The sequence below is a fragment of the Vanellus vanellus genome (assembly GCF_965231255.1).
Source record: "Vanellus vanellus genome assembly, chromosome: 3".
Classification (NCBI taxonomy): Eukaryota; Metazoa; Chordata; class Aves; order Charadriiformes; family Charadriidae; genus Vanellus; species Vanellus vanellus.
In genome coordinates this window covers 2,534,572-2,559,862 of record NC_138907.1, presented here as the reverse complement: position 1 = coordinate 2,559,862, position 25,291 = coordinate 2,534,572, and the positions used below count along the sequence as shown (strand labels likewise).

At 38.2% G+C, this 25,291-nt stretch overlaps 1 protein-coding gene across 1 annotated transcript in view; it reads right to left on the bottom strand.

Annotated features, from left to right (window-relative positions):
* The window catches only part of ACYP2 (acylphosphatase 2), a 44,615-nt gene extending 20,838 nt beyond the window's left edge, over positions 1-23,777 (bottom strand). The window contains exons 1-3 of the mRNA XM_082480645.1: positions 23,509-23,777; positions 22,796-22,812; positions 20,383-20,492 (exon numbers count right to left, since the gene is read on the bottom strand). Coding sequence (XP_082336771.1) covers positions 20,383-20,492; positions 22,796-22,812; positions 23,509-23,578 — 197 coding nt within the window. The 5' untranslated portion in view covers positions 23,579-23,777. The remainder of the gene's footprint in view (positions 1-20,382; positions 20,493-22,795; positions 22,813-23,508) is intronic.
* Positions 23,778-25,291: the final 1,514 nt, after the last annotated feature.

Below are 25,291 nucleotides of genomic sequence, written 5' to 3'. Positions count from 1 at the left end.
TGACAAGGAGTGGTGCAAGTAGACTCTAGACAACTGTGTTCCTTAGGACAATGCATATAGCCACAAAAAACCAAAGTCTGTAGGTTGTAGAATAGATAAAAGGCTTTTCATAGTTACCCCACTGAAGATTGAACCCTATTATCAACATTATTATCCTAGAATTAGCTTATTAAATATCTTTAGTCAAAGATGCTTTCATTCCCGCAATGCAAACTCAAAAGTGTTTGTCACCTTTTTATTCTTACTGGTATCATATCTAAGTTCATGGTAGCATTGGCAGAGATTTTGGACCTGGACACATTTTCCTGGCAGTTTCAGTCATTTCAGGCCTATTTGCATCTTCTTGTCTCCAGTAATTTTGTAGAAGCAATATCTAAAAAATAGTATCTTAAAAAGCTGACAGACATGTATTCACACTACTGGTCCCAGCCCACTTACGATTCATTTACTATAACAGTATTAGGATATCTCTTCCGGCCCCTACCAAAAATCTCCCCAAGCTTACTTATTTCATACCCATACGCTCAGACATTAGATGCTTTCCAGAAACGAATAGCATCAGCCTATTGCTAATATTTGTGTCATGGCCCTTGTCTGTGCAGTCCCTTTTTTGTGTCACTGTCGAAAACAGCTCTTAACAGAACACACACTTCCAGCCAAAACCAGTTTACAAGTCTCCTACCAAATAAGAGTGGAATTACATAGCAGCAGCTGGAGCCATTTGAGATGTCAGCCGCATGTACGTTCTCACTCCAGGTATTCTTGGAGACACTCACAGCCTGTCCACCCCCCTCCTTATGCTCAGTGTACAAATAAATACACTAGATGGATTGCTACCTTATTTCCCCCTCAACCACAGAATTCTGGAATTAAAAAGCCTTTGAAAAGGCCTTGAGGGAGAGGGGCAAGAGCATGGAAATCACGCTTAGAGACAATGCAACCTAAATATACCGATAACAAATTTTGGGTTACATATTTGAGTAATTGTCCATATTCACACAAGGAAGCCTTCAGGCCGCACACAGTATTATTTTGCATTTAGCATCACTTAATATTACCAAACTAGTATTAAGGAGCAGTCAACAGCAGAGATGTGGTACCTACAGGCATCTAAGATAATTTTTATCTCCCATTAGTTTCTGTATTTCCCACCATTATTCCTCAACTCTGATTTTTTTTTTTTTTTTCCCCTCCTGTCACAAAACTAAAAGCACTGGTGATTACATTGCATTCTGATAACCTGTTGCCCTAAGTGATGGTTAATTGCCAAAATTAATTCTTTTTTATGAGTAAATATGATTCCTTAGCTTGACATTAACTCAATATGTTAATCATTGAACAACTGACAGTTTCTTATGTTGTAGATATGACCAAAGGCTTGTTTTTACTCAGGAAAACTTAGGACTCAAGAGAACCTCTGCACGATGAGTCAGAAGCAAGTGATGACTTCAGGATAAGCCCTGGAAATGGTAAATGCATCTGGAAAAATTAAACAAATAGCTGCTCACTGTGCCATTTTTGCAAGGGCACAGAGCAGAAAACTGTAAGCCTACACACTGAAGTAAAACTTTCCTGACAGTAACTATACTGTACACATTAAGTCATCCAGAAAATAGTTTCTTGGCACCATTTAAACCCTACAGAGTTCTAAAGAGAAAGCTAGAAAGAATTTGCTCAATACCAAAGACCTTGCCAATCTCAAATATATCCAGTTTTGCTCCCCAAGCTAAGGATTTTCAGAAACTGCAAAGAAGCAGACCCTGAGGAAAAAAAATCCTTATCTCATCAATTTTTGGTTTGTGCTAGCAACCCAACAATATGAAGCTAACTGGAGAAATGCCCAATAAAGATCTATGGCAGCACCCAAGATAACTAATCTGGAAACATACTGAAAAGAAATGAAAGTTACATATTTTTTTTGAACAAGCAACTTAAGTTTTGTTTTTCTCAAGTATCTGACAGATCTAGGGAGTAAGTTTCTTTATACTTACTTGACTCCATTCACCATGCCTTACACATTTGACACAATTTAGAGTTCATCACGTTATTTTTAAAGTTTATTCCTACCAAAACCAGTTTGTGTCTTATCTCCTCTTCACACACTAATCCCAACACTCAAAGTCCTCCTCTAGCAGCCCTACTCTGTACACAGAGTGCAGAGTTTTCACTGGACATGGGCAGTTTAAAGACCACCATAATTTAAATGTGATAAATCAATAGAAATTTTGTATGCAACTACAGGAAGAGAAACACAATGCAAACAACAAATTAAATAAAACCCCTACATCTTAAGATACAAAACTCCACAGTTCAAAGAAAGGCTGCAAGAGATGAAGAAAGGAATACTGAAAGAAGCGAGCACATGCAGAAGCAACACATGAGACTCTCACTGTGGAGAATCTCTAATTACGAAGCAGCTGATATTTCATACCATATTTTATGGCTTTGTGAGCTACACACACCACACTATATTTTAACTTTCTTGTGAGGCTGAGAAATTTAGAGCCCCCCTCTAGATTCAGATACAGCTCTGGCTGAACATTTCCCACACAAACAATTCAGAATTCAGCTGAACCAACTATCAAACATGGATCCAGAATCTGCTTTTCCTTACTTGTTATTAGTATTACACTGGATCTCATTAAAAAAAAAAACAACTTAAGTGTGTCTTGGCATTACTTGAACATAATTATTTTCTTGGGTTTTACCATCCTTTTTTCCTTTATTAGGAGAACTAGACATCAGAACAACAAAACACGCAATGAACCTGAACAGATACGGGACAGAACAAGAAATACCTAGAAACTATTCTTAATACTCTTAGCATCTCCTTTTCACTAAAGATTATTACTAATCCCACACATTCAGATTTATTAATCAAGTGCCAGAAAATCATGAGACCAGCTGAAATCTTATGAGATCTTTAAAATAAAATCAGAGGTTTTGCTTGCCTTTCGGTTTTGGCATTATCTTGACAGTGCCAACTTTTTCTCTGTAATACACAAGGCTCAAAGCCTTTCTTTAAAAGAGAATTTCAATTTCTACATAACATTTTTGAAAAAGAAAATGAGTATTGTCACAAAAATCTTTAGTTAGCAATGCAGTCAACCAAGATGCCATCACTGAGTTATTAGTAACTACTGTCAGTGTGTGTCTGAAGACAGGCTTCACAAAACAGACTGTTGCTGTTCTCTATAGAGTTAATTAACCTAAAATTAACCTCCCTTTCTAGCCATTTTTAGACATTTTATCTTATTCACCAACTACAATACACCAGAAGTTATGCAAAGAGGGCTGTTGCTTTAGCAAATAATTTCTTGAGTTATAGCCCTTTCTCCCAAGGGAATTTAATTTTTCACCTTTCTTGGAAAAAAAAAAAAATAAAAATCTTTCCCCTCAAGATCCATATGCTTTTAAAAGTTCTTGAGGCTGTCTATTTTTAATATATCACTAGATTGCTTAAATTTCATCAAGGCAGAATTTCTTTGTCTTCCAGACACTTTGTCCCACTATAGAGGTATAAACACAGCCAAAACTTCAACTTAAATTGCCACAAGAGGAACTTGTTTGCTCTCAAGCTGTAGTAGAGCCAGAAGAACTAGGAGGGAAAAAGTGCTCGTGGATTACAATGTCTGCTGGCCTCAAGACAGCTGCTTTTCTTTCTATTGGAGAGTGACAGAATCAAGGACACAAAAAAAAAGTTGGTTGTTTTTTTTTTTAAGTGCTCTCCTGCCCTGTTACTCCTTCCTCTTTGAGCTGGTTATAGAACCAGAACTAACATTTTCTTTCACGTCAGTATTTAGAATGCTTCATTTTATGCCTTCCATTTAAGTGAACTCCATCTCATTGCCCCCACCAACTCCAAAGCTAAGAAAAAGGTCTTTTTGTTTACTGTACCAACAATCCTGTACCCTTAGCAGAGGGCAGGCTCACAAGGTCCTGTTTCAAATACTCTTTACAATGGTAATAATGCGCAAGTTACATAAATGTGGTAAGTTTCTTATATGCGAATTATTTAAACATAAATGCTTGTTTTAAATAATAGTAAGTGGCTTATGTTACACTGCCATAGACTACAATTCTGTTTTCTTTAACTACATAGCAACTTTTTAAAAGTAGTAAGTTCACCATAAAGACCATGATGACAGTATAATAATGATATAGAATATACATTATGCTTGCCTACAGCAAACTGAGGGGGAAAGTAAGGCACAGCCCTTCCATTTTGTACTCCTGTATTTAGATATGACCTTGAGATTAATTCCAAAAGCCATTGGCATGTTATACTGCTGATCCCCTTTAAGGGCAGAGAGGCAGTTTGAGAGGAGAAAAGGGTTACCAAGCACAATGTTCTAAACAAGTGGCATCAACATTAACTTGAAACGGACTGCATGTTCCACCCTCCGGCAAGCCTGTGTCACCTCTGTTCACGTTCATTTCACCACTGCTAACTTTCACTTGTGGATTTGGCTATCTTGTGACCAGTTGAACATGACGATTCTGGATTGTATTTTAGGAGGTGTAGGTCAGAGAACTTATTTCTACCTAAAGACAGCTGTTTAAAATTAACACTTACTACATACCAGATATACTTTATTGATATCAGCACATTATTGAAACTACTATAAATTCTCTGTCCTTTCCCACTTTGTCCTTTGAGGTTTTTTTCCCTAACACCAGCAACAATAAGCAAACGCCTACCAGGGAAACCACCACTGCAAACACTTTGCTACCCTGGATCACTGACTCACATTAACCAAAGGGACTATGTATTTACTGCCTTCAGTGCTCCGGCATTTCTGTTGCTTTTCTTCACTAAAAAAAAACTGGGTTAGACATCGCATATCACTTAGCAAAGAACAAGAAAATATTTCTGTCAAGTCCCCCGTATCTCCAAGCATATGCCGTGATTTTGAACAAGCAATGAGGCAGAGTAAGGCAAATGCTTCCCATAAGAAGTGCCATGATGCAGTCAGGGAAATATGCACAGACAGACCCAATGGAGTCCCACTAAAGACACCTGGGCTCCGTATTTGTACAGAAGCTATCCATTTCAAGATGGATGTCATAACTTTTGATAGCCACATCAGCTGGAAAAACATTTAGAGCATTTTAGTAAGTTCTATTTTCAAACCACATGTAACACAGACCTCTTTATGCCTTTCTACAGGGACTCATGTTCCCAGTGACGCAGTTCCCTTGGGTGTAGACAAGTTTCCATGCAAGACTCCAACTAAAGCCATTATCTTCATTTTTTTACCTCCATTTGGGAGGATAGTTAAAGGACCGTCAGGAAGAGGAGAGCCAATAGCACAGTGTGGCTTCCTTAGGGGCACTGTTGTCAGGGTAAAGGCATCAGGCAGGTCTCCAGTGGGAAGGATTCTTCAGCAATCCCTGCACAGGTCACAGTGCTGTCCCACAAGCTCCAGCATCCCCTCCCACACCAATCCCACACAGCAACGTGACATTTTAACTCCCTGAGCAAGGCAAACACTGGCACCTATCCCATCAACACACTTCATGCCCAAGTCCCATATGTGCTCTGTACTTTGTAGTTTCCACTGGTCTCCAGCAGGCACACCTTATATGCCTGACGACTAGAAAACTTAAATCATTTTAAGTCTACTAGATTGATCCAAACACAATCAAGCAGAAGATTTAGCATTTCTCAGAATGTGTGGGGCTCAATGTCAGCCTTCTACATGTTTCTGTTTGGGAATAACAGGAACATCTCTTAATATTAACAGGAACATCTCTTAATATTAGCTAACAGTAAACCGGACACTAAGTTGAATAGATTTTTGTTAGCCAAAATTCACTGAATAATTGTGACTAAACTCAGGCAAAATAACAGCTTTCAGAAGATGAGAATAACATTCAGTTTTAATCAAAGACTACAGGTCTGGTTTTTTAAAAGTTTATCTATGGGTCTGCAAGTCCTGAGAAACCTGCTGTATGTACTCAAACAGCACAGCAGAGAAATCCTGCCTGCTGTTCTGGTCCTACACCGAAACCCTTTAAAAGGATAATGAAGACAGCATCACATTTCATAAGAGCTTTCCTGAATGCCTGTTGAGCTGACCTTGTTTACAAGTACTCACTGAAACGATTAATTGCTCGTATGTTCCACACCACACTGCTACAGCTCAGAATTTTCTGCCTATACTATCCATATGGACATTTGCCAGAAAAAATTTCTATGTAATGATCTAATTAATTATTATAAATGCTAGCATTTAACAAAAAAAGCCAGCTGGCATACATAACAATCACTTCACTTCTATTGTGCAAGAACTACAAAAGGCATTTGTTTTCTTATTAATAGCTATAAAATACAGACGAAGCTGAACAGTTTTGTTTTAAACCACAGGATCAGAAGGGGCAAGACAATAATGGTGAAGGACTGGATTGGGAGTCAGGAATCAACCTGAATTCAGAGTCTGCAACATTTTTGTGCGATTGAGCCAATCAGTTCATCTCTGTGCTACAGGTTTCCATTTGTATATTAATGCTTTTTCATTCTCTAGCTTTATTGCTTAATTTTGCTATCTGTTCTTCGGTAGCAGGAATCTCTTATGTTAATAAAGCTGAATAGGATCCTGACTGACTACAGCCTATAATTTTTTTTTCTTCCTACTGCTTAATATCAGGGGGATTTGGACAGTAGAAAGATATGACTTCTTCTGAACCTAGCAGAAACTGACTGCTTCAGGTGACCCAGAGAAATTAACTGATATATTAATAGAATCATAGAACCATTTAAGTTGGAAAGACCTATAAAATCAAGTCCAACCATAAACCTAGCACTGCTAAGTCCACCACTAAAGCAAATCATAAAGCACGACATCTACAGATCTTTTAAATACCTCTAGGGATGGTGACTCAACCACTTCCCTGGGCAGCCTATTCCAATGTTTGACAACCCTTTTGGTGAAGAAATTTTTCCTAATATCCAATCTAAACCTCCCTGCCTCAAGTTATGCAACAATACAGTTTGAAACAGTCCAAATGCAGCTACTGGAAACTAGATAAAAGCATGCTATACCCTGAAATTTAGAGCAAGGTGTTATTCTTCAGTGTTTTATCGACTTTAGCTAAGTATCCCACAGAAATCCAACAACTTTATTATAATAATTAGTGAAGAACTGGATATCACCAGTCCCACACCTCCCTCTCAACTCCACCACAGATTTGCTGTATGAGACTAATGATACTGCTCTGTGCTCCAGTTCCTTTATGTAAAGCATGGGAGTAATATATACATAGCTCAACAGAATTGTTTTCAATTTTAATTCACGTTTGTGCTAGGAATTTAAAGAGACAAGTGTTTAGCAACATTTGCCTCAGCACTCAATCCAAATATACATAGTACCTTCATGGCTATTAATTTCAGCACCATTACAATAGTATGAAGTAAACATGAACTCTATCTTTTTTTGAAGTTACGCTATATCACTACTGATGTATTTATGACTTAACTACAATAATAACATCAAACACCCCCTAGGCTGGGTAACAGTAGGTACCAACAGCTGAACTTCACACAAAACTGTTGATGTGTTGCATGAACTGGACAATACAGAAATCCATTAGATCTTCATTTTCAGGGGATCCCCATACAATATCCTGACATCCCCGGCACACTTCTAAAACGAAGTACTTCAATCTTCAAGCAGAGATGCATCTCATTTCACTCATGCTAATAATCAGCACTTTTCCTCTAATTGAGAGGATGTAGCAGTTAGAGGAAAGCTGAAAACACAAATAAATACAACTGTGTTAGCAGGACTCATCACTAGGACAGCCAGCATTCAATCAGCTTTGCTCTCCCTAGCAGCTCTCACACAACACTGTGGGGATTACTGCTGAGTATTTGTGAGGGCAGCAGGATAATATGATATAGCAATTCATGCTCTAACAAAACGATCTGGAAAAGTAGCCAAATGGACAGCAGTGATTTTGCACGGCATCATGGGAGCCCTGTTTCCTGAACTTTTGCAAAGCTGACCACATTCTAGCTTTTTTCAAACATAAGTAGACATCACATGAGTGATATTTGTGACAAACAGCAGGGAACAGCAAATGTGTTTTCCTATCACCGAAGCTGAGCAATAATGCTCAAGCACAGTTTCCCAGCCAAGTAGGGCACAGCACATGCAACAGTAAAATGCAGCAGCACAAATAAAAATTCTATGTGTATATACTCCCAACCACAAACAGGTTACAGGTGTGATTGACTGGAAAACAGGCAGCAGAGTTTGAACAGATTCATCTCCAAAAGGAACGAACTGAGTTTGCACTCCAAAGTGATTTTCAAGAGAATACACTGCCAGTTTGGCTGTGAGGCTGCTGGGGAGCCTGAGCTTTCAAAGTTCACAGCCCCAAGATAGTTGTGCTATGCAGACTTGCTCAAGACCAATGCTTCCAACACTCTTGGCTCTGCAACAGCGTCTGCAGAGCTCCCTAGGGCCAGAGTCCTTACAGCCCCCCCAGCTGACAAGGACGATCCATTTCCAGGTTCCAGCCCCTAGGTCCAGTCTGCAAAAGCAGGACAGGTCAGAGAGATCTCAGACTGGCAGCAGTTGCTCTTCTCCACCTCTCCTAGAATACAGAGCCAAACCATCTTATTTTCCTAAGTTCTTAAATATCTCCTCTGCAAAACACTGAGCCATCTAAATTTGAAGCAGATTTTAAACCTACAGACTCACAGTGGGGTATAGCTGTGCTGTCTGAAAAGTTTCTTACTACTGACCTTGAAATCTGATTTCAAGGAATGGCTTATATTATACATTGAGCAGGACCAGAGGCTCAGGATTATCATTTGTACAGCATAATAGGATTTCAGGTGAGTTCCTATATGGTAGGCCAAACCTGCTCAGATCCAAAAATATGATGACTGAAATCTCATTAAATGACTGCTGGGAGAGTTGTGAGATGGAATAGATTGGGTTTGTTGCTCCAGATGGTTTGGTTTCTAGTATATATTAAAATTCTATGGCTTATAGAGTCAAAAAAGGGAAGGAAAGCTATTTGTATGGGACCCTCTCCCATCAGAATGGTCATTGGGAGTTCAAGGAATCTTTCTTCAAACATAGTATCAGTTGCCCATTTTAAAGCCTGCTTTTATTAAGTTCTGAATACTTTCCAGACTTTTTCTAGACTGATTTTCTTTGTTCCTTTAGCAGCAGGGAAACAAGCAGGAAGAGCCCACAGCATCACAACATAGGAGCACAAGTCTGAACACCAGTGGAAAGCATTTAAAGGTACACAAGCAGAGTATTCATTATAGATTAAAAGAGCCAGCTGTTTCACCCCAACTACAGAAAAAACATCAAATACCAGCTTTGAAAAGAAAGCTTCTAATCCAGTAACAGAGTAACTATAGTAAATCAACTCAAGAGCAAAAGGATGTCAGACCAATTCCAGTATCTTCTCCAAGTTTACATAAGTGATTTTCTGTAAAGAGACTTCAGCATCCCCTTCATAGGGGCCACACAAAACACAGGCAAAGATACAAAAAGTAACATTAACTCTGCAGGATAGCTGGTAACATCCAGTACAGTTCAAGGGAAAAATCTCAGGGCACCACATTAAGCAAATAAACACTGTATATCCCTGGAGTGTAAAGACAAGTGGAGGGAAGAGTTGGGAAAAAAAGAACAAGGTAAAATTGAGTTATATATTATATAATGAAGTTACCCAGCAATAGCTTTTTTCCTACTGCTGCAATGTACTAATCGGGGCAGAGAGAAGAGCAGCATCAGAAGCAATTTTGATTATCTTTTTCTCCTGTTGGTAAAGGGCATATCTTAAGTACATAAGTGTGTAGCATACTCATCTTCTATAAAAATATGGTAAATAAACTGAACATAGCTTGCCCCTGAATCAAATCAATACTACAGCAGTTTGTGGAATAAAACAAGCGGGTATCTCAGCAACATAAAAAGGCTTCAGAGTTCTTTCCCCATAAAACAAGCTCTAACTAGCTTCCTCTTCCTTTCTGGCTATCTGCGCAGCATAGCATAAGTAATAAAGATTCCACTTAAAGTCCCAGATTCACCTAGTTAATTATGTGCTTAAATCCTACACAGATGATGCTTTTCCAAGCCAGCATTTTTACCACCAGAATGTTGGTAAGATATCAACAGTAGCAAGATTCAGAGGATATGTGCATAATTACACTAGTGAATTCAGAACCAAATCAAATCCACCCACTCAACACAGGATACATGGTTAACTAGCTGCCCCCTCCTTTGTATGCTGTCCATTCCTATGGAAGAGCTCTTGCGTCTGGTACTATACACATGATGTAACAGGTCTGAAACATATTCCCTCCTGATTTCTCGCCAGAAACAAGGGCTACTACTAGCTTAATCCTGAATCTTTTTGCCCAGTTTATAACACTCGTTTTAGGGACAGCAGCAGCATTCTTGTAAAGGTCTTTTCATCCTTACATTATGCAACCTTAATATTAGTTTAATGTTGCTTTCTCCTGTGGATTATAAACAAATCTCTAGACCCAGAATAACACCCTTCATCCCTCTTAAGACCGAAAAGTGGTCATAACAGGCTTGTTTCCCCACTTACTAGACTCTTAATCTTCAAATATAATCAGCACACACAAAAGGAAAACAAACCCCTTCAGTCATCAAGTGGGAAGATCAGAGAACAAAACAGACATTATAGTGCACTGTGGTACAACTCATTTCTAGTCTATCCCGACTTTTGAATGCTTGGCTTTACAAATTCAGTAATGATCTTTTAACATTGCTCTGCACATTTAATCCCCACTTTTAGACCAGTTAGCTGAATTATTTTCCTTCTCAGTAAGCTTCTGTGAGGTTAGAACACCAAGTGGACACCCTTATCACATGATAAGTCTGTATAAACAGTGTTAGCTACCCTTTCAGCATACAGAATATTTGTTAATTCTTACACCTTATACTTTTCAGAAGGCAAAGATCTATCATGATATCCAGCTACAGTGTAGGTGTCCCTGGCTGTTTCTTGATTCACATGAATGTCAATTAGTACCTACCTAGGGAGAAACATCAGAATTTATTTGAAACCAAATAAAAAATTTTCATACCAGAATTTATATCATACTTTTGGCCTGGCTTTGTGGGCACCATTGAGAAAAGTCAAAACCATCCTACACAATCTTTGTGCCTAATCTGCTGAAACACATTAGCCTTAAGCAACGCAGTTCAAAAAACATTTTTAAATGCCCCAATTTCTTTCAGTAAAAAACATACTTCAGAATTTGAGGTCAAAAGAAAACATGTTTGAATAAGAAAAGCAAAACAAGAAATCACATTTCTAAAGTTGTTCTTAAAGAACCACATTAGTTGTTTTTATTTTCAGAACTTGTTTCAAACATCACATGCAAGCTGTGGCCAAGATGCCTGTACATAAACTCACTGAAGTTTATATACAATCACATGTGTAATCCGTGCACATGAACAAATTCAGTCTCACCAGCATCTGAGCCTTTTCTACACAGGAAATTACACCAAGTTTCTCAATTTCCGTCCTATTATGTTTACATAATTTGACATAGGCAAACACAAGCAAGCTCTGCCACATGCTGACTGGAAGCTACAGAGTATCATTGGTGAAGCACTAAGCTTAAGCTAGAAAACCCTGCTGAGAAGCAAAGTACAGCTGCTTAGGTTCACTGCTGTGAAAACAGAGTCCCACAGCTTTCGGCCGTTTCAGCAGGGGCAAAGGAAGGCTGTGCCTCAGAACGCAACACAGACATTGTCTCAGCAATCTTGGTGGAGTAAGCCATATTCAATAGGACAAACATTTAGAACCTTCCATCAATCAAGTACTAGCATTATTTCATACTGAAAAAACACAGGCAGCTTTGTAAAACATAATATCTATAATAGGTTTCAAAGAAACCTACACTTTTCAAGTACGTACTTTTATTGATAATTACCAATTTTTTTGCCAAATATCTATTTTAAACTGTGTGCACACAGTTATTCCCCTTGATAAGCTGGAGTACAAAAACCTCTTATAAAAATAGTTTAAACTGAACTTTTACTCATTAGTGTTCCTGTAAATGTTATCTTAGAGCATGAAAGACAACTAGAACACTCTTTCTTCAGCACAAAAAGCCAGAATAATGGCATTGAGCTGTTCCACATCCTACTGTGCCAGTAATAAGAGAATATTTTCACTGTGAACATATCAAAGCATTACACATGGTCCCAGTAATATCAGCTATAAAGAATGCATAAATGCTTAAAATGCTCAAATGAATGAAGCTTCCAGTAAAAATCACACATCTTACTGGCATTTGCATTTTGAAAATGGTCTCCCAGAAAGCTCAACCAATCCTTCAGAGAGTTGCTTTAGAATAGTTACTGTGGTTTAATTAAGAATATTAATTTTGAGTCAAAGTAAGTTTCTTGATTTCAGTGTGGCTTTAAGAAAGGCATATCACTCTTCTGATTATGTAAGAAAATCCCTAAATTGAGTGTTCAGACAACAGCTCCACTTGCCTGAGCTTATAGTACAATCCAATACAACCTTGCAATCCTACTTGCTTTCAACCGCAACAGAGATTTGAGAATTGAATGTCATCACAGATAGCCATTCGCTAAGCAAACGAAAGTCTGGTAATCTGTAGCAAATTAGGACTTCATGTATTAACGCTGCTAAAGGACTTTGAAGTATTAATGCAACATCCCTGTGGAATCATTTCCAAAGAGGCAAGCCACCAAAGAGACACAGTAAAAAGAGGTTAAGCACCCTGCCCAAGATCACAAACTGAGTTTTCCAAGACACTGTATAGACTAACACTTCTTATTCCAGAGGCACAACTCCAGAAATTCAGTCCTGTTTAAATGCAGGAATAACACCTGGTAGATGCTCTATAAACATAAAAGGAAAGCAGCTTTGTGTTTTCTCTGCATCTAACATTTAAACAAATAGTAATATGCTTACTAGTAATATGAACAGGAGGCCAGGTATGTATAAGAGGCCTGTGGCAACTTTTTTTTCCCTTTACAGAGACCTACAAACATGCAAAGTGTGGAACACCTTAAAATTTTAACGAACAAAAGAATTCATACAGCTCCTAAAGCAAACAGACATTTCTGTCAGCTTCAGAGGGAGCTGGAAGAAACATTCTTCACTGAATCAATTCAAGCACCAAATACCATAAGCTGTTGAGAGATGGCCCCCTCCCCCAACAAATGAAAATACCTCAGTAGACTTGTGTTTATGGTATGAGACTAAACTATAACATATATTTTAGAATAGCTGTGAGAATTAACTACTGTACTAACTTAGTAACCTTAAGCATCAATGAGAACATGTGGTCTTCAACAGGGACTTCTGTTTTATTCTCAAAAGTGACTAAATTGCTTATTAGCCTGCACTCCTTCAAAAAAATTCTGATACTCAAAAGGTGAAGAAAACATGAGGATTAAGCCTTAAGACAACAGTGTTTAGTAAATCCTAGTTTACTATTCCTATTGCAAGCCTACATTTAGCATAATTTGTTGAACTGTATTTTTATCGAAACATATTACTGTGAACACTTCAGTGATCAGAAATGGAAGCAGACACTTTAAAAAGAATGCCAGTTCCACCGAGCTACTGCAAATTCACAGCGACTGTAAAAATCATTAGATTAAAAGAAATCTACAAGGTCATACCATACATCTGTCTTTATACCCCAGCAGAAGAAATGGGGGTGTGGGGGTGAACTATTCCATATGCAGAAAGACAGAACCGTGGTTAAAAGCTTTAGTGGTTTACAGCATTTCAAAGTAAAGAACAGTGACAATCCAGCACAGTCTAAAGGACAGGACCTGTGCCAGGAGTCCACTTCTATTTCTGGCTCTGTCACTGGTGGGCTGTGTGACCTTCAGCAGAGAGCTACACCTCTCTTCCTTCAACCACTCCTGGTCCACAAGGAGAGAGCTGCCTTTTGCTATGGCCCTAAGTGACTAACAAGAGGGGATTTCACTATAGTGACAATGGCAGACAGCACTGCTGTACATTATAAAATAGCAAGGGCAGAACAAGGGTAAGCCACTCGGCCTCCAGTTTTGTGTCAGAAGCATGCAGCTCTCCTTCAGCCAAGTATCATTAATACCTTACTGGTTTTATTCTTAGAAACCAGTAACAAAAAAATACATCTTCTGACTTACCTGACTCATTCCTTGTCTTTGCAGCAGGGGACCGTTGCTACAATAAACTGTAATTAGTTCTTTATTTATCTAGTTTTGAATTGCTAAAATTCCAAAGAACAAGATTTAATTCCATTCCTTCCCAGGTCATCAACAGTAACATTTAATAAGTTTAATTTACTGGGCCAAGCTCTGAGCCTGCATTACTTAAATAGTTCCCAATTTAGCCTGTCAATTTTAAGCAATAAACAAATAATCATAGATAAGAAAATTAATACCTGAAACATTCGGTATGAAGAGAGATGGTCACATTTACCATTATACTAGCCACAAAGGTTATAGTTTAACACAATTAACTTTCTAGGACTAATCCCCTATAAAGATTTTTTTTTTTTTAAATTACAGCACACGTTTGGTTACTGTATCATGATGTCTCTCTTCCCCCTAGACATAAGTATCTCTGGAAGTTTTGTACCTTTTCTGCTAGTCTGATGTTACTCACCACTTCTTGAAATTACTGATTCGCAGTCCACAATCACATTATTTTTACAGATTGACTGTTGCCAAACCCAAACTGACTTCCATATTCTCTCCCTAATCCAGCAGTATTTCCAACCTCTCCAAACTTTTCACTCAACTGCCTTCGTCTTCTTTTCAATAGCAGGCTTCTGGGTATATCACAGACATCTCAAATTTAAGTAAAAACCTAAACCGCTTCCTTGTTTGTAAAAATGTCCTCTGCAAATTAATTTCTACCATTATGCCTAGGTTCACGTGCAAAGAAGTGTTACAGTTTCTTCTCCTAAACATTTAGATTGAGCTGAAAGGTTTAAATAGATGTTTTTAACATGGAGAAAAATCTCAAAATTTTATATCCCAACATAAATTTGGGTATCAAGATCTAGAATCTTGCTCAAGGAACCCAGTCAATCTAGATATGGAGTGTTTTTTTTACTACCATTTAGTTCCATTTCATGTCATCAGGGCTATTATTCTCTGCAAACAATTTAAAAATTACTATGAAGGAAAAAGTATTTATTCAATGCCAGTTGGTACAGACAGGAATCTTGCAAACACCTGATTAATGAAACAGACAGAATGACAGCTGTGATATTAACGAAGAGTTCCCCTCTCCCTTTTTATGTACTAAAAATGTAGATTTTTCTATGCAGTAACACACTGAAGTAATTTTCAAGCTTTGTCACATATATTTAAAATTAATTCTTAACTGACATTGATATTAAAAATTAAACCATTAAAATTAAATTAGTATTAATTTACTAATTAAAAACCATTTCCAAGACAAGCAATCTATATTTAATATCATGCCTTTCTACAGAGACAGGAAGAATGCATACTATGCTGGTATATACTGCTTGTGTCTAAGAAATGTCCTAAAATTTTACATTTTGAAATGTCAGCCTGATTTGAAATTTGATTTTTTGGAATAAATTCTGAACTTGGCAATCTACATTACAAGAGTCTTATGCTCCTTTTTTAATGGATAACTAAGTAATGTGTCATCATTCGGAGTTCAAAAAATTCTCATAGGAAAGCAATTTCTAGTCTGTCAATGCAAGTTGCTATGGCAACCACCACAAAGGCTGTGAAGGCTCTAACCTTATTCCAATGAATAAAATGAGAAAAAATATCACAAAATACTATAATGAAAAACCCTGTACTATAAGTCTTCCTGAGAAAAGAAACCAAAGGACCACCTCCTCTACCCCATTTAAGAATATCTGGGCTGGCAAAAAAGCCTCCAGTTTACCATAAAACCTTATGTCATTATGTTTTAGAGATGCTGCAACTCTGCTTTTCTTACCACTTTAGTATTCTTTGGCTTACATAAATGTAAAAGACTGAAAAAGAGCTTTTAGTATCTAAGGATAATGGGTGTTATATATGCAGAGCAGTAGCAGCAAACAGAACAGGACTATAAAATACATTAGGGAAAAAGGTAGCAAAGAAAAAAAGATGGATTCTACCATAACAGTCTAAAAATAGATTCACTTCAAATGAAGCATGTATAGTTGAAAATATCTACGGATCTACAGAACAAACAGCTCCATCTAGAGGTTAAAGAGCAAGGGATATTAAAGCAAGCTTACTGGTAAAACGTTCTCAAGACTTTAGAAATACTCTCTAAAACGGTCTGCAAAATCTCCTAATTAAAATAAAAAACTGACTTCAAAATACATTATGTAAAAGTCAGCTGATCTTTGAGAACCTAAGAGGTTTTCATTAAAAACAAACTAAGTACAAATCTTGAAATGAAAATATCTAAAAATCAAAGTGCTCATTCATACCTTTAACTTCTTGCATTTCAGTGAAATTAACACTGAAATCCTAGCCTCAAGGAAGTTAGTCAATTTTGCCAGTTTTCAGTGTGATCAAGATTTCACCATCTTGGAATGTAAATCAAAGTAGTCAGCCTTCCAGCACCACTTCAACAAAAATTTATACCCATGTTCAACACCAAGTGAACAGTCCAATAAGGAATGAAACTTCTTGCACATGCAACACTTTTCAGGCCCCAATCCTTCATACTTACATATCATTTTCCACTTATTTCTGCAAGACACAGAATGCTCCTGCTAAGCTGTTACATGCTCCACAGCAAGCTCTATTTTGCATGTCATCTATCAAAGTAATTCATCATAATCATATTTTATGTCTGCAGGGAAACAATTACTTCCACATTTTAGGAAAAAATCCAGGTTTCGGCACACTGCTTAAGAAACTACACCAGGCTCAGGTAAAAGAGGCCAGTTCTTTTCCCTGGCAAGATAGGGTGGAACCAAAGCCGCAGTGCACTGCCTACATTAGCAAACACTCCTGTGCTGCACCTGCAGCACTAGATACATAGCCTCTGTCTGCCTTCCCGCACCCAATCCCTCAGTTCTAACACAATAAAGTTGTATTTGACTACCCAGGACTCTCCAAAGACAATCAGTTGCCTGGCCAACTGATTTTCAAAACAGATCTTCTCTAACATGCTCTCACTTCACTAGAGAGCTTCAAGTACAGGTGGATAGTCATACCTCCAACCGTCCTGCTACAAATCTTATTTTCTCCACCTTATACTGGTTCTGATCACTCTCCATCTAAACTCTACACATGCATTATGGTAATGCTTAAAACATCACCAGCACTGTCCTCATAGATTATATTCTACCTTGCAACCTGCATTTAAAAAAAAAAAAAAATCAAATGAAGGCATGGTTTCTTGAGCCCATACTGGATGCTTCCTAGCTATGCCTCACAATACAAGTAGTGATACAAAACAGAATTAAAAGGGTCAGAAAATCAGGAGCAAAGGACTGCTCCTGGAAAACCATTGGCTTAGATGTCTGCCGCATTACTGCTCCAGAACAAAGGCACACTTTGTTATTCACTCCATGCTTCTGGTAATGTTGAATTGCCTCATCGTGGTTTTCCCACATTTTTTAAACTTTATCTTTATCCTCCTTTCAAACCCTTATCCCTCTTTTCCATTCTCCCATCTTGCTTTTTCTATTTACCTGTTCTAGAATTGTACTTCCTTACAGCGTCTCTACTCTATTTTTATTCCATGTTCTTGACTATTCAGCATCATGAAAAGATAAACATTGTTTATGTAAGACCAAAGTACCCCTTCCAGCTACCTCTAAAAAATACTAACATCAACAAGCCAGAACCAGTTAAACAACTGAAACATCATTTTATTACCATTAATATGTGATTTTATTTTTTTTATAAGTCCAAGTGCTGCACCTGTGAAAAGCAGACTATTTTGTGCCTAAAATTTTATTTGGAAACTTAAGGAAGTGTGAAAATACTTGTCCAAAAGACACTCCACAAACTATTCTTGAGAAGTTTCTACAAGGTAACACATTGTTCCAATATTTGAAATAGCACTCACTAGGAACTTTTCTTGAAATATCTTACAATATTGATTCATGTACTGTATTTCTGTGAAAAGTATTCCATTTCTTTGAACATAAAGATCTCCAAAATTTTAACAAGTGTCATATACATACAGTCTCTTAAGCTCTGAATATCTAGCAAATACAAACCATAGCTGGCATAGCAAGTTGGTGACAGAATTTCCTCCTGATTATTTATCACAGTTTGAATACAAATGTATGTTTGGGATTACTGGTTTATATTAATTTGCTATAGCAGCAGCAAGCCTCATTTTTTTTTTTAATATAGCATTTTAAGTAACCCCTGAATCTAGAACACAGTATTATGATTTCCCAGCAAGCATGACTGAGCATTACAAAAAATGCTATAAGCTCTGGAAAAGACTTCAAAACCTCAAACCTATTTTGATCTTCTGTTAATATGTACTAGAAAAGAGAAATAAAGGCCTTTCAAAGTAGCTGTTCATATACAATAGCTCCCTTTTCATGTGCAAGTTCACCAATTTAATGCCAAAAATAAACTCACTACCTTTTCAATATATCAGATCCCACACAGGGAGCAAGGAAGAGTGAAGTATTTCTCTTTCAGCATTCTACTGCAGCATCTCCAATTTAATAATTTGTATCTTAACACACACTTTAAGAAATCATACTTCAACTTCAGCATTGCAACATTATTCCCACATCAGAGGAAGACATTGACTTCCAGCATGAAATGAAGAAGAGGCATTTCAAAACAACTTTATTTGCTCTGAATATCAAACACAATGTACATCAAAAGCTTCAACATTTTTTTTCCAGTCACAATCCAGCTTGCTGACCCTACTTAACACTGCATAACAATGAAAAATAAAACCTTTTATTTCCTTTTGGAATATTCTGTATACCAACACATCTTTGAGAACAAGCCTAGTCTTGTTAGTCTAATTTTGCAGCTCTACTGCGAGATCCCATATTACACACAGACTTTCTGGTGTTGGGGTAAGCATGGTTTCCTTAAACTCCCATTGACACAGACAACAGGAAAGGGGAAAGCATGGAAGAAAACACTGCATTCTGCAGCAATCCTAATTCATGCAAATACAAGAAATACCAGGAGCTAAACTGTGCTTACACTTAAATCTGCTTAATTAGAATAAATCAACCAGACTAGAAATTTTTAAATGAAAAAGTACTCCAACAAACAGAAACCAGATTCTGATTCCTCACATGTTCATTTTCAGTGTTCTAAATTAACTAGAGAGATGGCACCTTTACAAAATATTCAGATCAGGCTATTAAAGGTGTTCCAGAAAATAAGTATTAATTTGACTTAGGAAGCAAAGAACTGTTTATGGCTTTGTAAATGTTTTGCATCCCAAAATAGCAACCTAATGTTTAGCTCAAGACCAAAGAAAATAATTACTACAAATACTTCTGTCACATTAGGTAATCATATATAAATCTCTTTACCAGAAAGTGTAACGCTATTTTCTCTACAAAAATCCAACTTCCCTTTATCCAACTTGAGTTTTGAAGCAATTCCGGTGTCGGAAAGTGCTAGCAGAATTTGCGCTGATAATTGCTCATCCATAATAAAGCTTACAAAGGAAAGTTTTACCATTGCTCATTCTTTGTTGAGAGAACAAACCACTGAAGGGTTTTTAAAACCTCCCAACAATCTCACTATATACACTTGCAAAAAATGGTAGTTGGAAGCAACTGAATTGGGCTTTGTGTTTTTCCAGGCATCGCTTCCTCAGAGTGATAGCTTTAAGCTTTCAGAAATTAGTTATTTCATAGAGAAAATAATATCCATTGTTTTAAAGACAACAAAATATTTCAAAATTTATTTCCAGAAAGTACAGACTACAGGTCTTTGAAATGTGTATTTATGTATTAACTTTTTTAAATCAGGGAAAAAAATCATCAATTTAAAGGAAACTGGGTTTAAATATAAGTAAGACTGAGCATGCATTTCAAGAAGTTTTTCAGTCTGTTTCTTACCAGACAAGTTTTGAAGAATTAAAAACCAGATCTTTGCTCATATGTATGAATAAAGGCTTTTTCTTCATTTCACAAGAAAACAGTATGTTAGGGAAATACACTGACAAACTGTGTGACACTAGAAATTAAAACTGGCTGATGCTACACACTATTTTTAAAGCTTAAAGACATTTTTTACAGCTTAAAAAAAAAGCATCTTCTCAACTCCTCAAAACTAAAACTGATTATTGAAAGTACTGTTATATATTGCTGACATATGAATCTACTTACTACTTTGGATTACAAATGCTTCTGTAAATTACTTTAGTAAGACTAAGAAAAAACACAAAAATACTTACATTGCATTTACTTTATCTTCTGGGCCCTGAACTTGCCCCGTTACAGTTCCTTGACTGGTATTTTTAACCCAGCCAACCACTCCTAATTTCCTAGCTTCCTCTTCTGTGTACTGATTTGAAAAATAATGGAAAAGAAAAATCAGTGTCAGTACGTACACCACATGCATACCACTTAAAGCTATGAAAATGAAAGTGGGGTTTTAAGATCTTGTCCTGGTTTGAGGTAAAACAGAACCAATTTAAGTTAAGAAAATTTAGTTAAGAAAAAAAAAAAATCCACAGATGATGCTCATACTCAAGATATTCCTGTCAGCTCTGAAGTCGCAGCAGAAGCGGCCAACTTTTGAACAAGAATGAGATTTTTACATATATATAACAAATGCATGAGTTAATTCACACTTCCATTTTCACAGCTTTTAATACTTTTCTTCAAAAAAACTACACATACAATGGCTCCCATCAAGACATTATACTGCTGGTAATAAAAGCCCTCTTCCTTTTTGTTTTATCATATGTGGCGTTTGTTTTTTTTTTTTTTTTCATTCACAGGGAAGCTGAGGACTTGCTCCCCCTATTTCAGCAACTTTTAACAGAACTTTGGTCACAAAGGACTCTACTAATTCCACACCACTCCCTTGTACCTAACTCTACTCCCTTCTTTAGCTCCTATCACTGGTCATTTGACTCTTCAACAATCAGTTTCTAAACTCGTTAAATTTGCTACATGTACCAGCTTCATAGTTCCTTTTCTCCAGTTTCATTTTAAATCCTTTTCACCTGACTTTCACCTCTTAAATTCTATCCCCAGCTGCTGCATTACAACTAACAAATAGCAAAGTTAAAAATCTAATTATACATGTTTTTCTAATGTTTTTGCAGTATCACAACAAATATGTTTCCCAGTTATTCACTACTTGTGATGAAACCGGGAACTTCCAAGTACCTTGTTTTTTGAGTTAGGTTGTTTTGGTTTTTTTTTTTTTTTTTAATTTTCTTATTTTCTGTCTTTCAGATAAAATATACGCATGGTTTTCATGATTTGTCTCTGAACACCGAAATGGTAGGGAACAGAAAGTCTGTTTTGCAGAAATCCATTACATTTTTGTTCCATGTAGGACAATAAAAACACTATTAACCAATACACCATTTATTTACATTAAAGGTACCTCCTCTGTTTTGCTTCGTGCACATTTAGTGCAACAGGTATAAGACCACATGACCCATGTTTTTATCTTTTATTACAGAACATCAACAGACTGATGGCTCTAACAATAAGATCTGAGAGTTTTCAACACATTTTGATGGGAAATAACCAACAAGCATTTCAGAGTATGTGCAGTAATATCCAAAACACTACACAAATATTAAGTGTGCACACTGCATTATCATTCTCTCTGGACACTTATTCTAATGCCAACAGCCAAACTTTGGGTCAATATGACTACATTCCAAAAGATGAAACAAATTTGGGGGTAATCTAGGCAATGAAAAGGTGTTGCTAACTATGAAGAATATTTTCCGAGTTCATTACGAGCAGCTTCGCCATACTAACTTGTCCAAAGGCAAGGGAATGCAGCTGACAACCTGTTTCTCAGTACTGTTTATTAGCTCAGGACTGGCACTGTGGTGTGTGTTCACATGGCTCCAGGTCTGGTCAAAACAAGGCAGAGCAAGCTTGCACCGGCCCAACACATAATGTGCAGACACACACTTTCCACTTGACAGAATAATTAAATTCAAGACATACTATATTGTAATCCTCTACCCATTTCAATTTTGTACTCTTTCACAATACATATAAAATATGCATAGAAACATTTAGGTCCAATATTAAGCATGGCCCGACTATTTTCAGACAAAAAAAACATTCTGTTTTGAAACGTGCCCTCTTGTATCTTGGGGTTTGGTGAAATGCAAAACTACCTGCCGCACATTCAGAGCTGGTGGAGATGTTTGGCTGGGATACGAGCCCCAGACTGCATGTTTGTAGCACATTGTTACAAGGAAACACAATAAGCTTCCTTAAATAAAGGTACTATAATAGCATTAAAAAATTAAACTGGAAGACATGGTTTGAGAAGCTAATATCAAGATCTTCAGATTTAAACTTTGTAAAGATTAACATGTTATAATGCTCTTGTGGCTGTTTTATGACAAGTAACCCAAACGCAATGTTTAGACACTATACAAACAAGCAACACATTAGTAAGCTTTTAAAAACCCATTTTACTATAACAGTAATATAAAACAAATAATTTTTCTTCCTTTTAAACCCACTTGCAATACTAACCATTTAACCTAGAACTCAAAGTTCAGGTTGGATATGTTTATACTCTACAGACCCGGTGCCATATTTTTAGCATGGGAAATACTACACTTTAAAGTAGAACTGGTAAACCAGACATTGCCTTACCATCCTGAAACAAACACCTAGAAAAGAAAGAAAAAGACATTGAAATCATTTGAAAGAATACCACTTGTAGAGATTTCACTTAATATAAAGTTACAGTAAACCGCATACAAGTCATCTGTAGTCTGTTCTTACAGACATTTCAGAGAGCAGTTAGTGAAATTTTAACATTAGGCAAACTCTACAGAATTTTGGTACAGGCTGGCCTTGAGCCTTCCCTTCGGCAAAGGACTATTTTCATTAACGCAGTTAGCGCACGTAGCTTTCTCTAATGAAGATGCTGAAATATAAGAATTGCCTTTGACTTAATTTTCACCTTAGTTTTGCTGCCAAACGGGGGGGGGCGGGGGGATTCCCACATAACCTCGCTGACAGAAGACACGAGCATAAACGCAAAGTGCTTTTGACAGAACAGCTCGTGCTGCCCAAGGAACCGGGTGAGCCTTACAGCGGGGCCATATTTTAATATTTTTATTCCCCACACACACCCCCCTTTACCGTTGGGGACGAGCCGGCGGCGGCCGCCCCCGCCCCCCTCACGACGCCACGGCCGCCGCCTCAGCCCCCGCCCGCCTCACTCGGCCCCGCGCGCATGCGCCGCCCGCCACAGCCGCGCGCCCTTGGCGCCGCCGCGCACCGCCCCACCACCCTCCCCCCCTCCCGCCACACGCACACACTCACACAGCCACCCCACGCAGCGCCCTGCCCGCCCTTACCTTGCACTCGTCCGAACACTTCGTAATCCACCGACTTGAGCGCGCCGGAGGCCTTCGCCAGGGCAGACATGGCGGCCGCGCCGCTGAAGGAAGAGCCGCTGTCGCTGCTCTCCGGGCCGCGGCCGAGCGGGGCCGCCGCGTTCCCCCCCCCCCCGACGGCAGCGCGCGAGGCTCAAGCTTCCCGCCGAAGCGGCCGCCTCGCGCGGCGGCGCTGCGGGGGGTGATGAGGGGGCACGGACACGACACCCCAAACCTCCCGCTCTCGGTCAGCGGACCGAACCGCCCCTCCCGGGGAACACCTCTCCCCCCCTTGAGGGACGCGGCCCCACAGCTCTGAGGGGAGCTCGGCCGGAGCACGAGCGCTCTGCGGCAGCTGCGGCCGACGGCGTGTCGTGAGGTACCTACCGAGGCCTCAAAGGCGCTATTCCCTCTTATATTTGGGGATAGAAATGCGTTGAGACAACAAAGGCCTGAACGAGACTGTCTCCTGTTTCAGGGCTGGTGCGGTAGGCGTGTACAGCGAACCGGGTTTCCCACCTCGAGCATCCCAGGTAACCAGCATTGGCCTTTTTCAGGCATTTACAAGAATCGTTGAAACAAACAAACAAAAAGTACTTGACATACATGGCTGAACTGAGGTAATTTTGACTGGTAAGGTGGAAAGTTAAGTAGTTGATAGCTAAAACATAAGAAAAACCCCACCCTAAGTTTATCTTGGGTATCCCTCCCTGGGCAAGGCTGCATGACTGACTTTTCTCGTGTCTCCACATTACTTAAGCTTTCACCCAGAGTTTCAAAAGCTCGTTTGTCTTCCTGTGCAACCCCTGTGATGAGGGCAAATAGGAAAGCCAGCCAGGGGCCGGGCTTCTCAGATGGAGCAGCAGGCCTTAGACATAGAAAGCTCACCTCACACAAACTATTTGCCAGACCTTCAGTAATACCTATTAGTGCTCATGTTTTCATTAGCAAACCTTTCCAGAAGTGTTTGTGTCTAATTTCTTTTATGTAGATGCTACATGTGGAAAAATACAAGCCAGAAACTGGTATTTTAGTCAGCTGTGTCTCCAACCAAATGCCACAAAGATTTTTCTCTGGAGTGTTCTATGTCTGCTTGCAGTTTAACTTTTTTCTCCTCCCTCCCTGCCCCTATTTGCTTTTTCTAAAAAATTAAGTGTCTTCAAGGCAGAATTCTACACTAGAAACAACATTTAACCAACCTTAGAAAATGAACTGAGCCTTCTCTTACCAAGTCATTAAGGCAGTTAACTGTGACTTCACAATAAAAAAAATCCAAATAATAGTTTTATTTATTTTCTCCATTAGGCAATTCCCTCCCACACGCCACTTCATGTCCTAGCAGTAGTGCAGCATAACCTGTGTTGTTTACATGTTTGGGTCTCAAAACTAGATGGAAGTTAAAATTAGATCAAGACCTAGAAAAAAATAAAATTGCTTTCCCAAGACACATCAAGTAACTAGAGAAACAACCATTCAATTCAGTGCAGAAAAAAACCATTCATATTGATTCAGAAAGCTTCCAGTATCACAGGAAATAGGAACACAATGGACAAAGTTTCATCATTTGATTTAACTACATAACATTAAATCAAACCCTTGCGTTTTACAGGAGTCACACATTTTGCTCGTGTGGAATCAGCACCATTTTGTTTTTAAAAAGGATTCTACAGAAAGGAACAGAATGCAGTATAGACTCAAAATCTTCTGTCATTTACTGCCATCTATCAGCAGCGAAGAGCAAGACAGGTAAAAGTGAATTTACAAT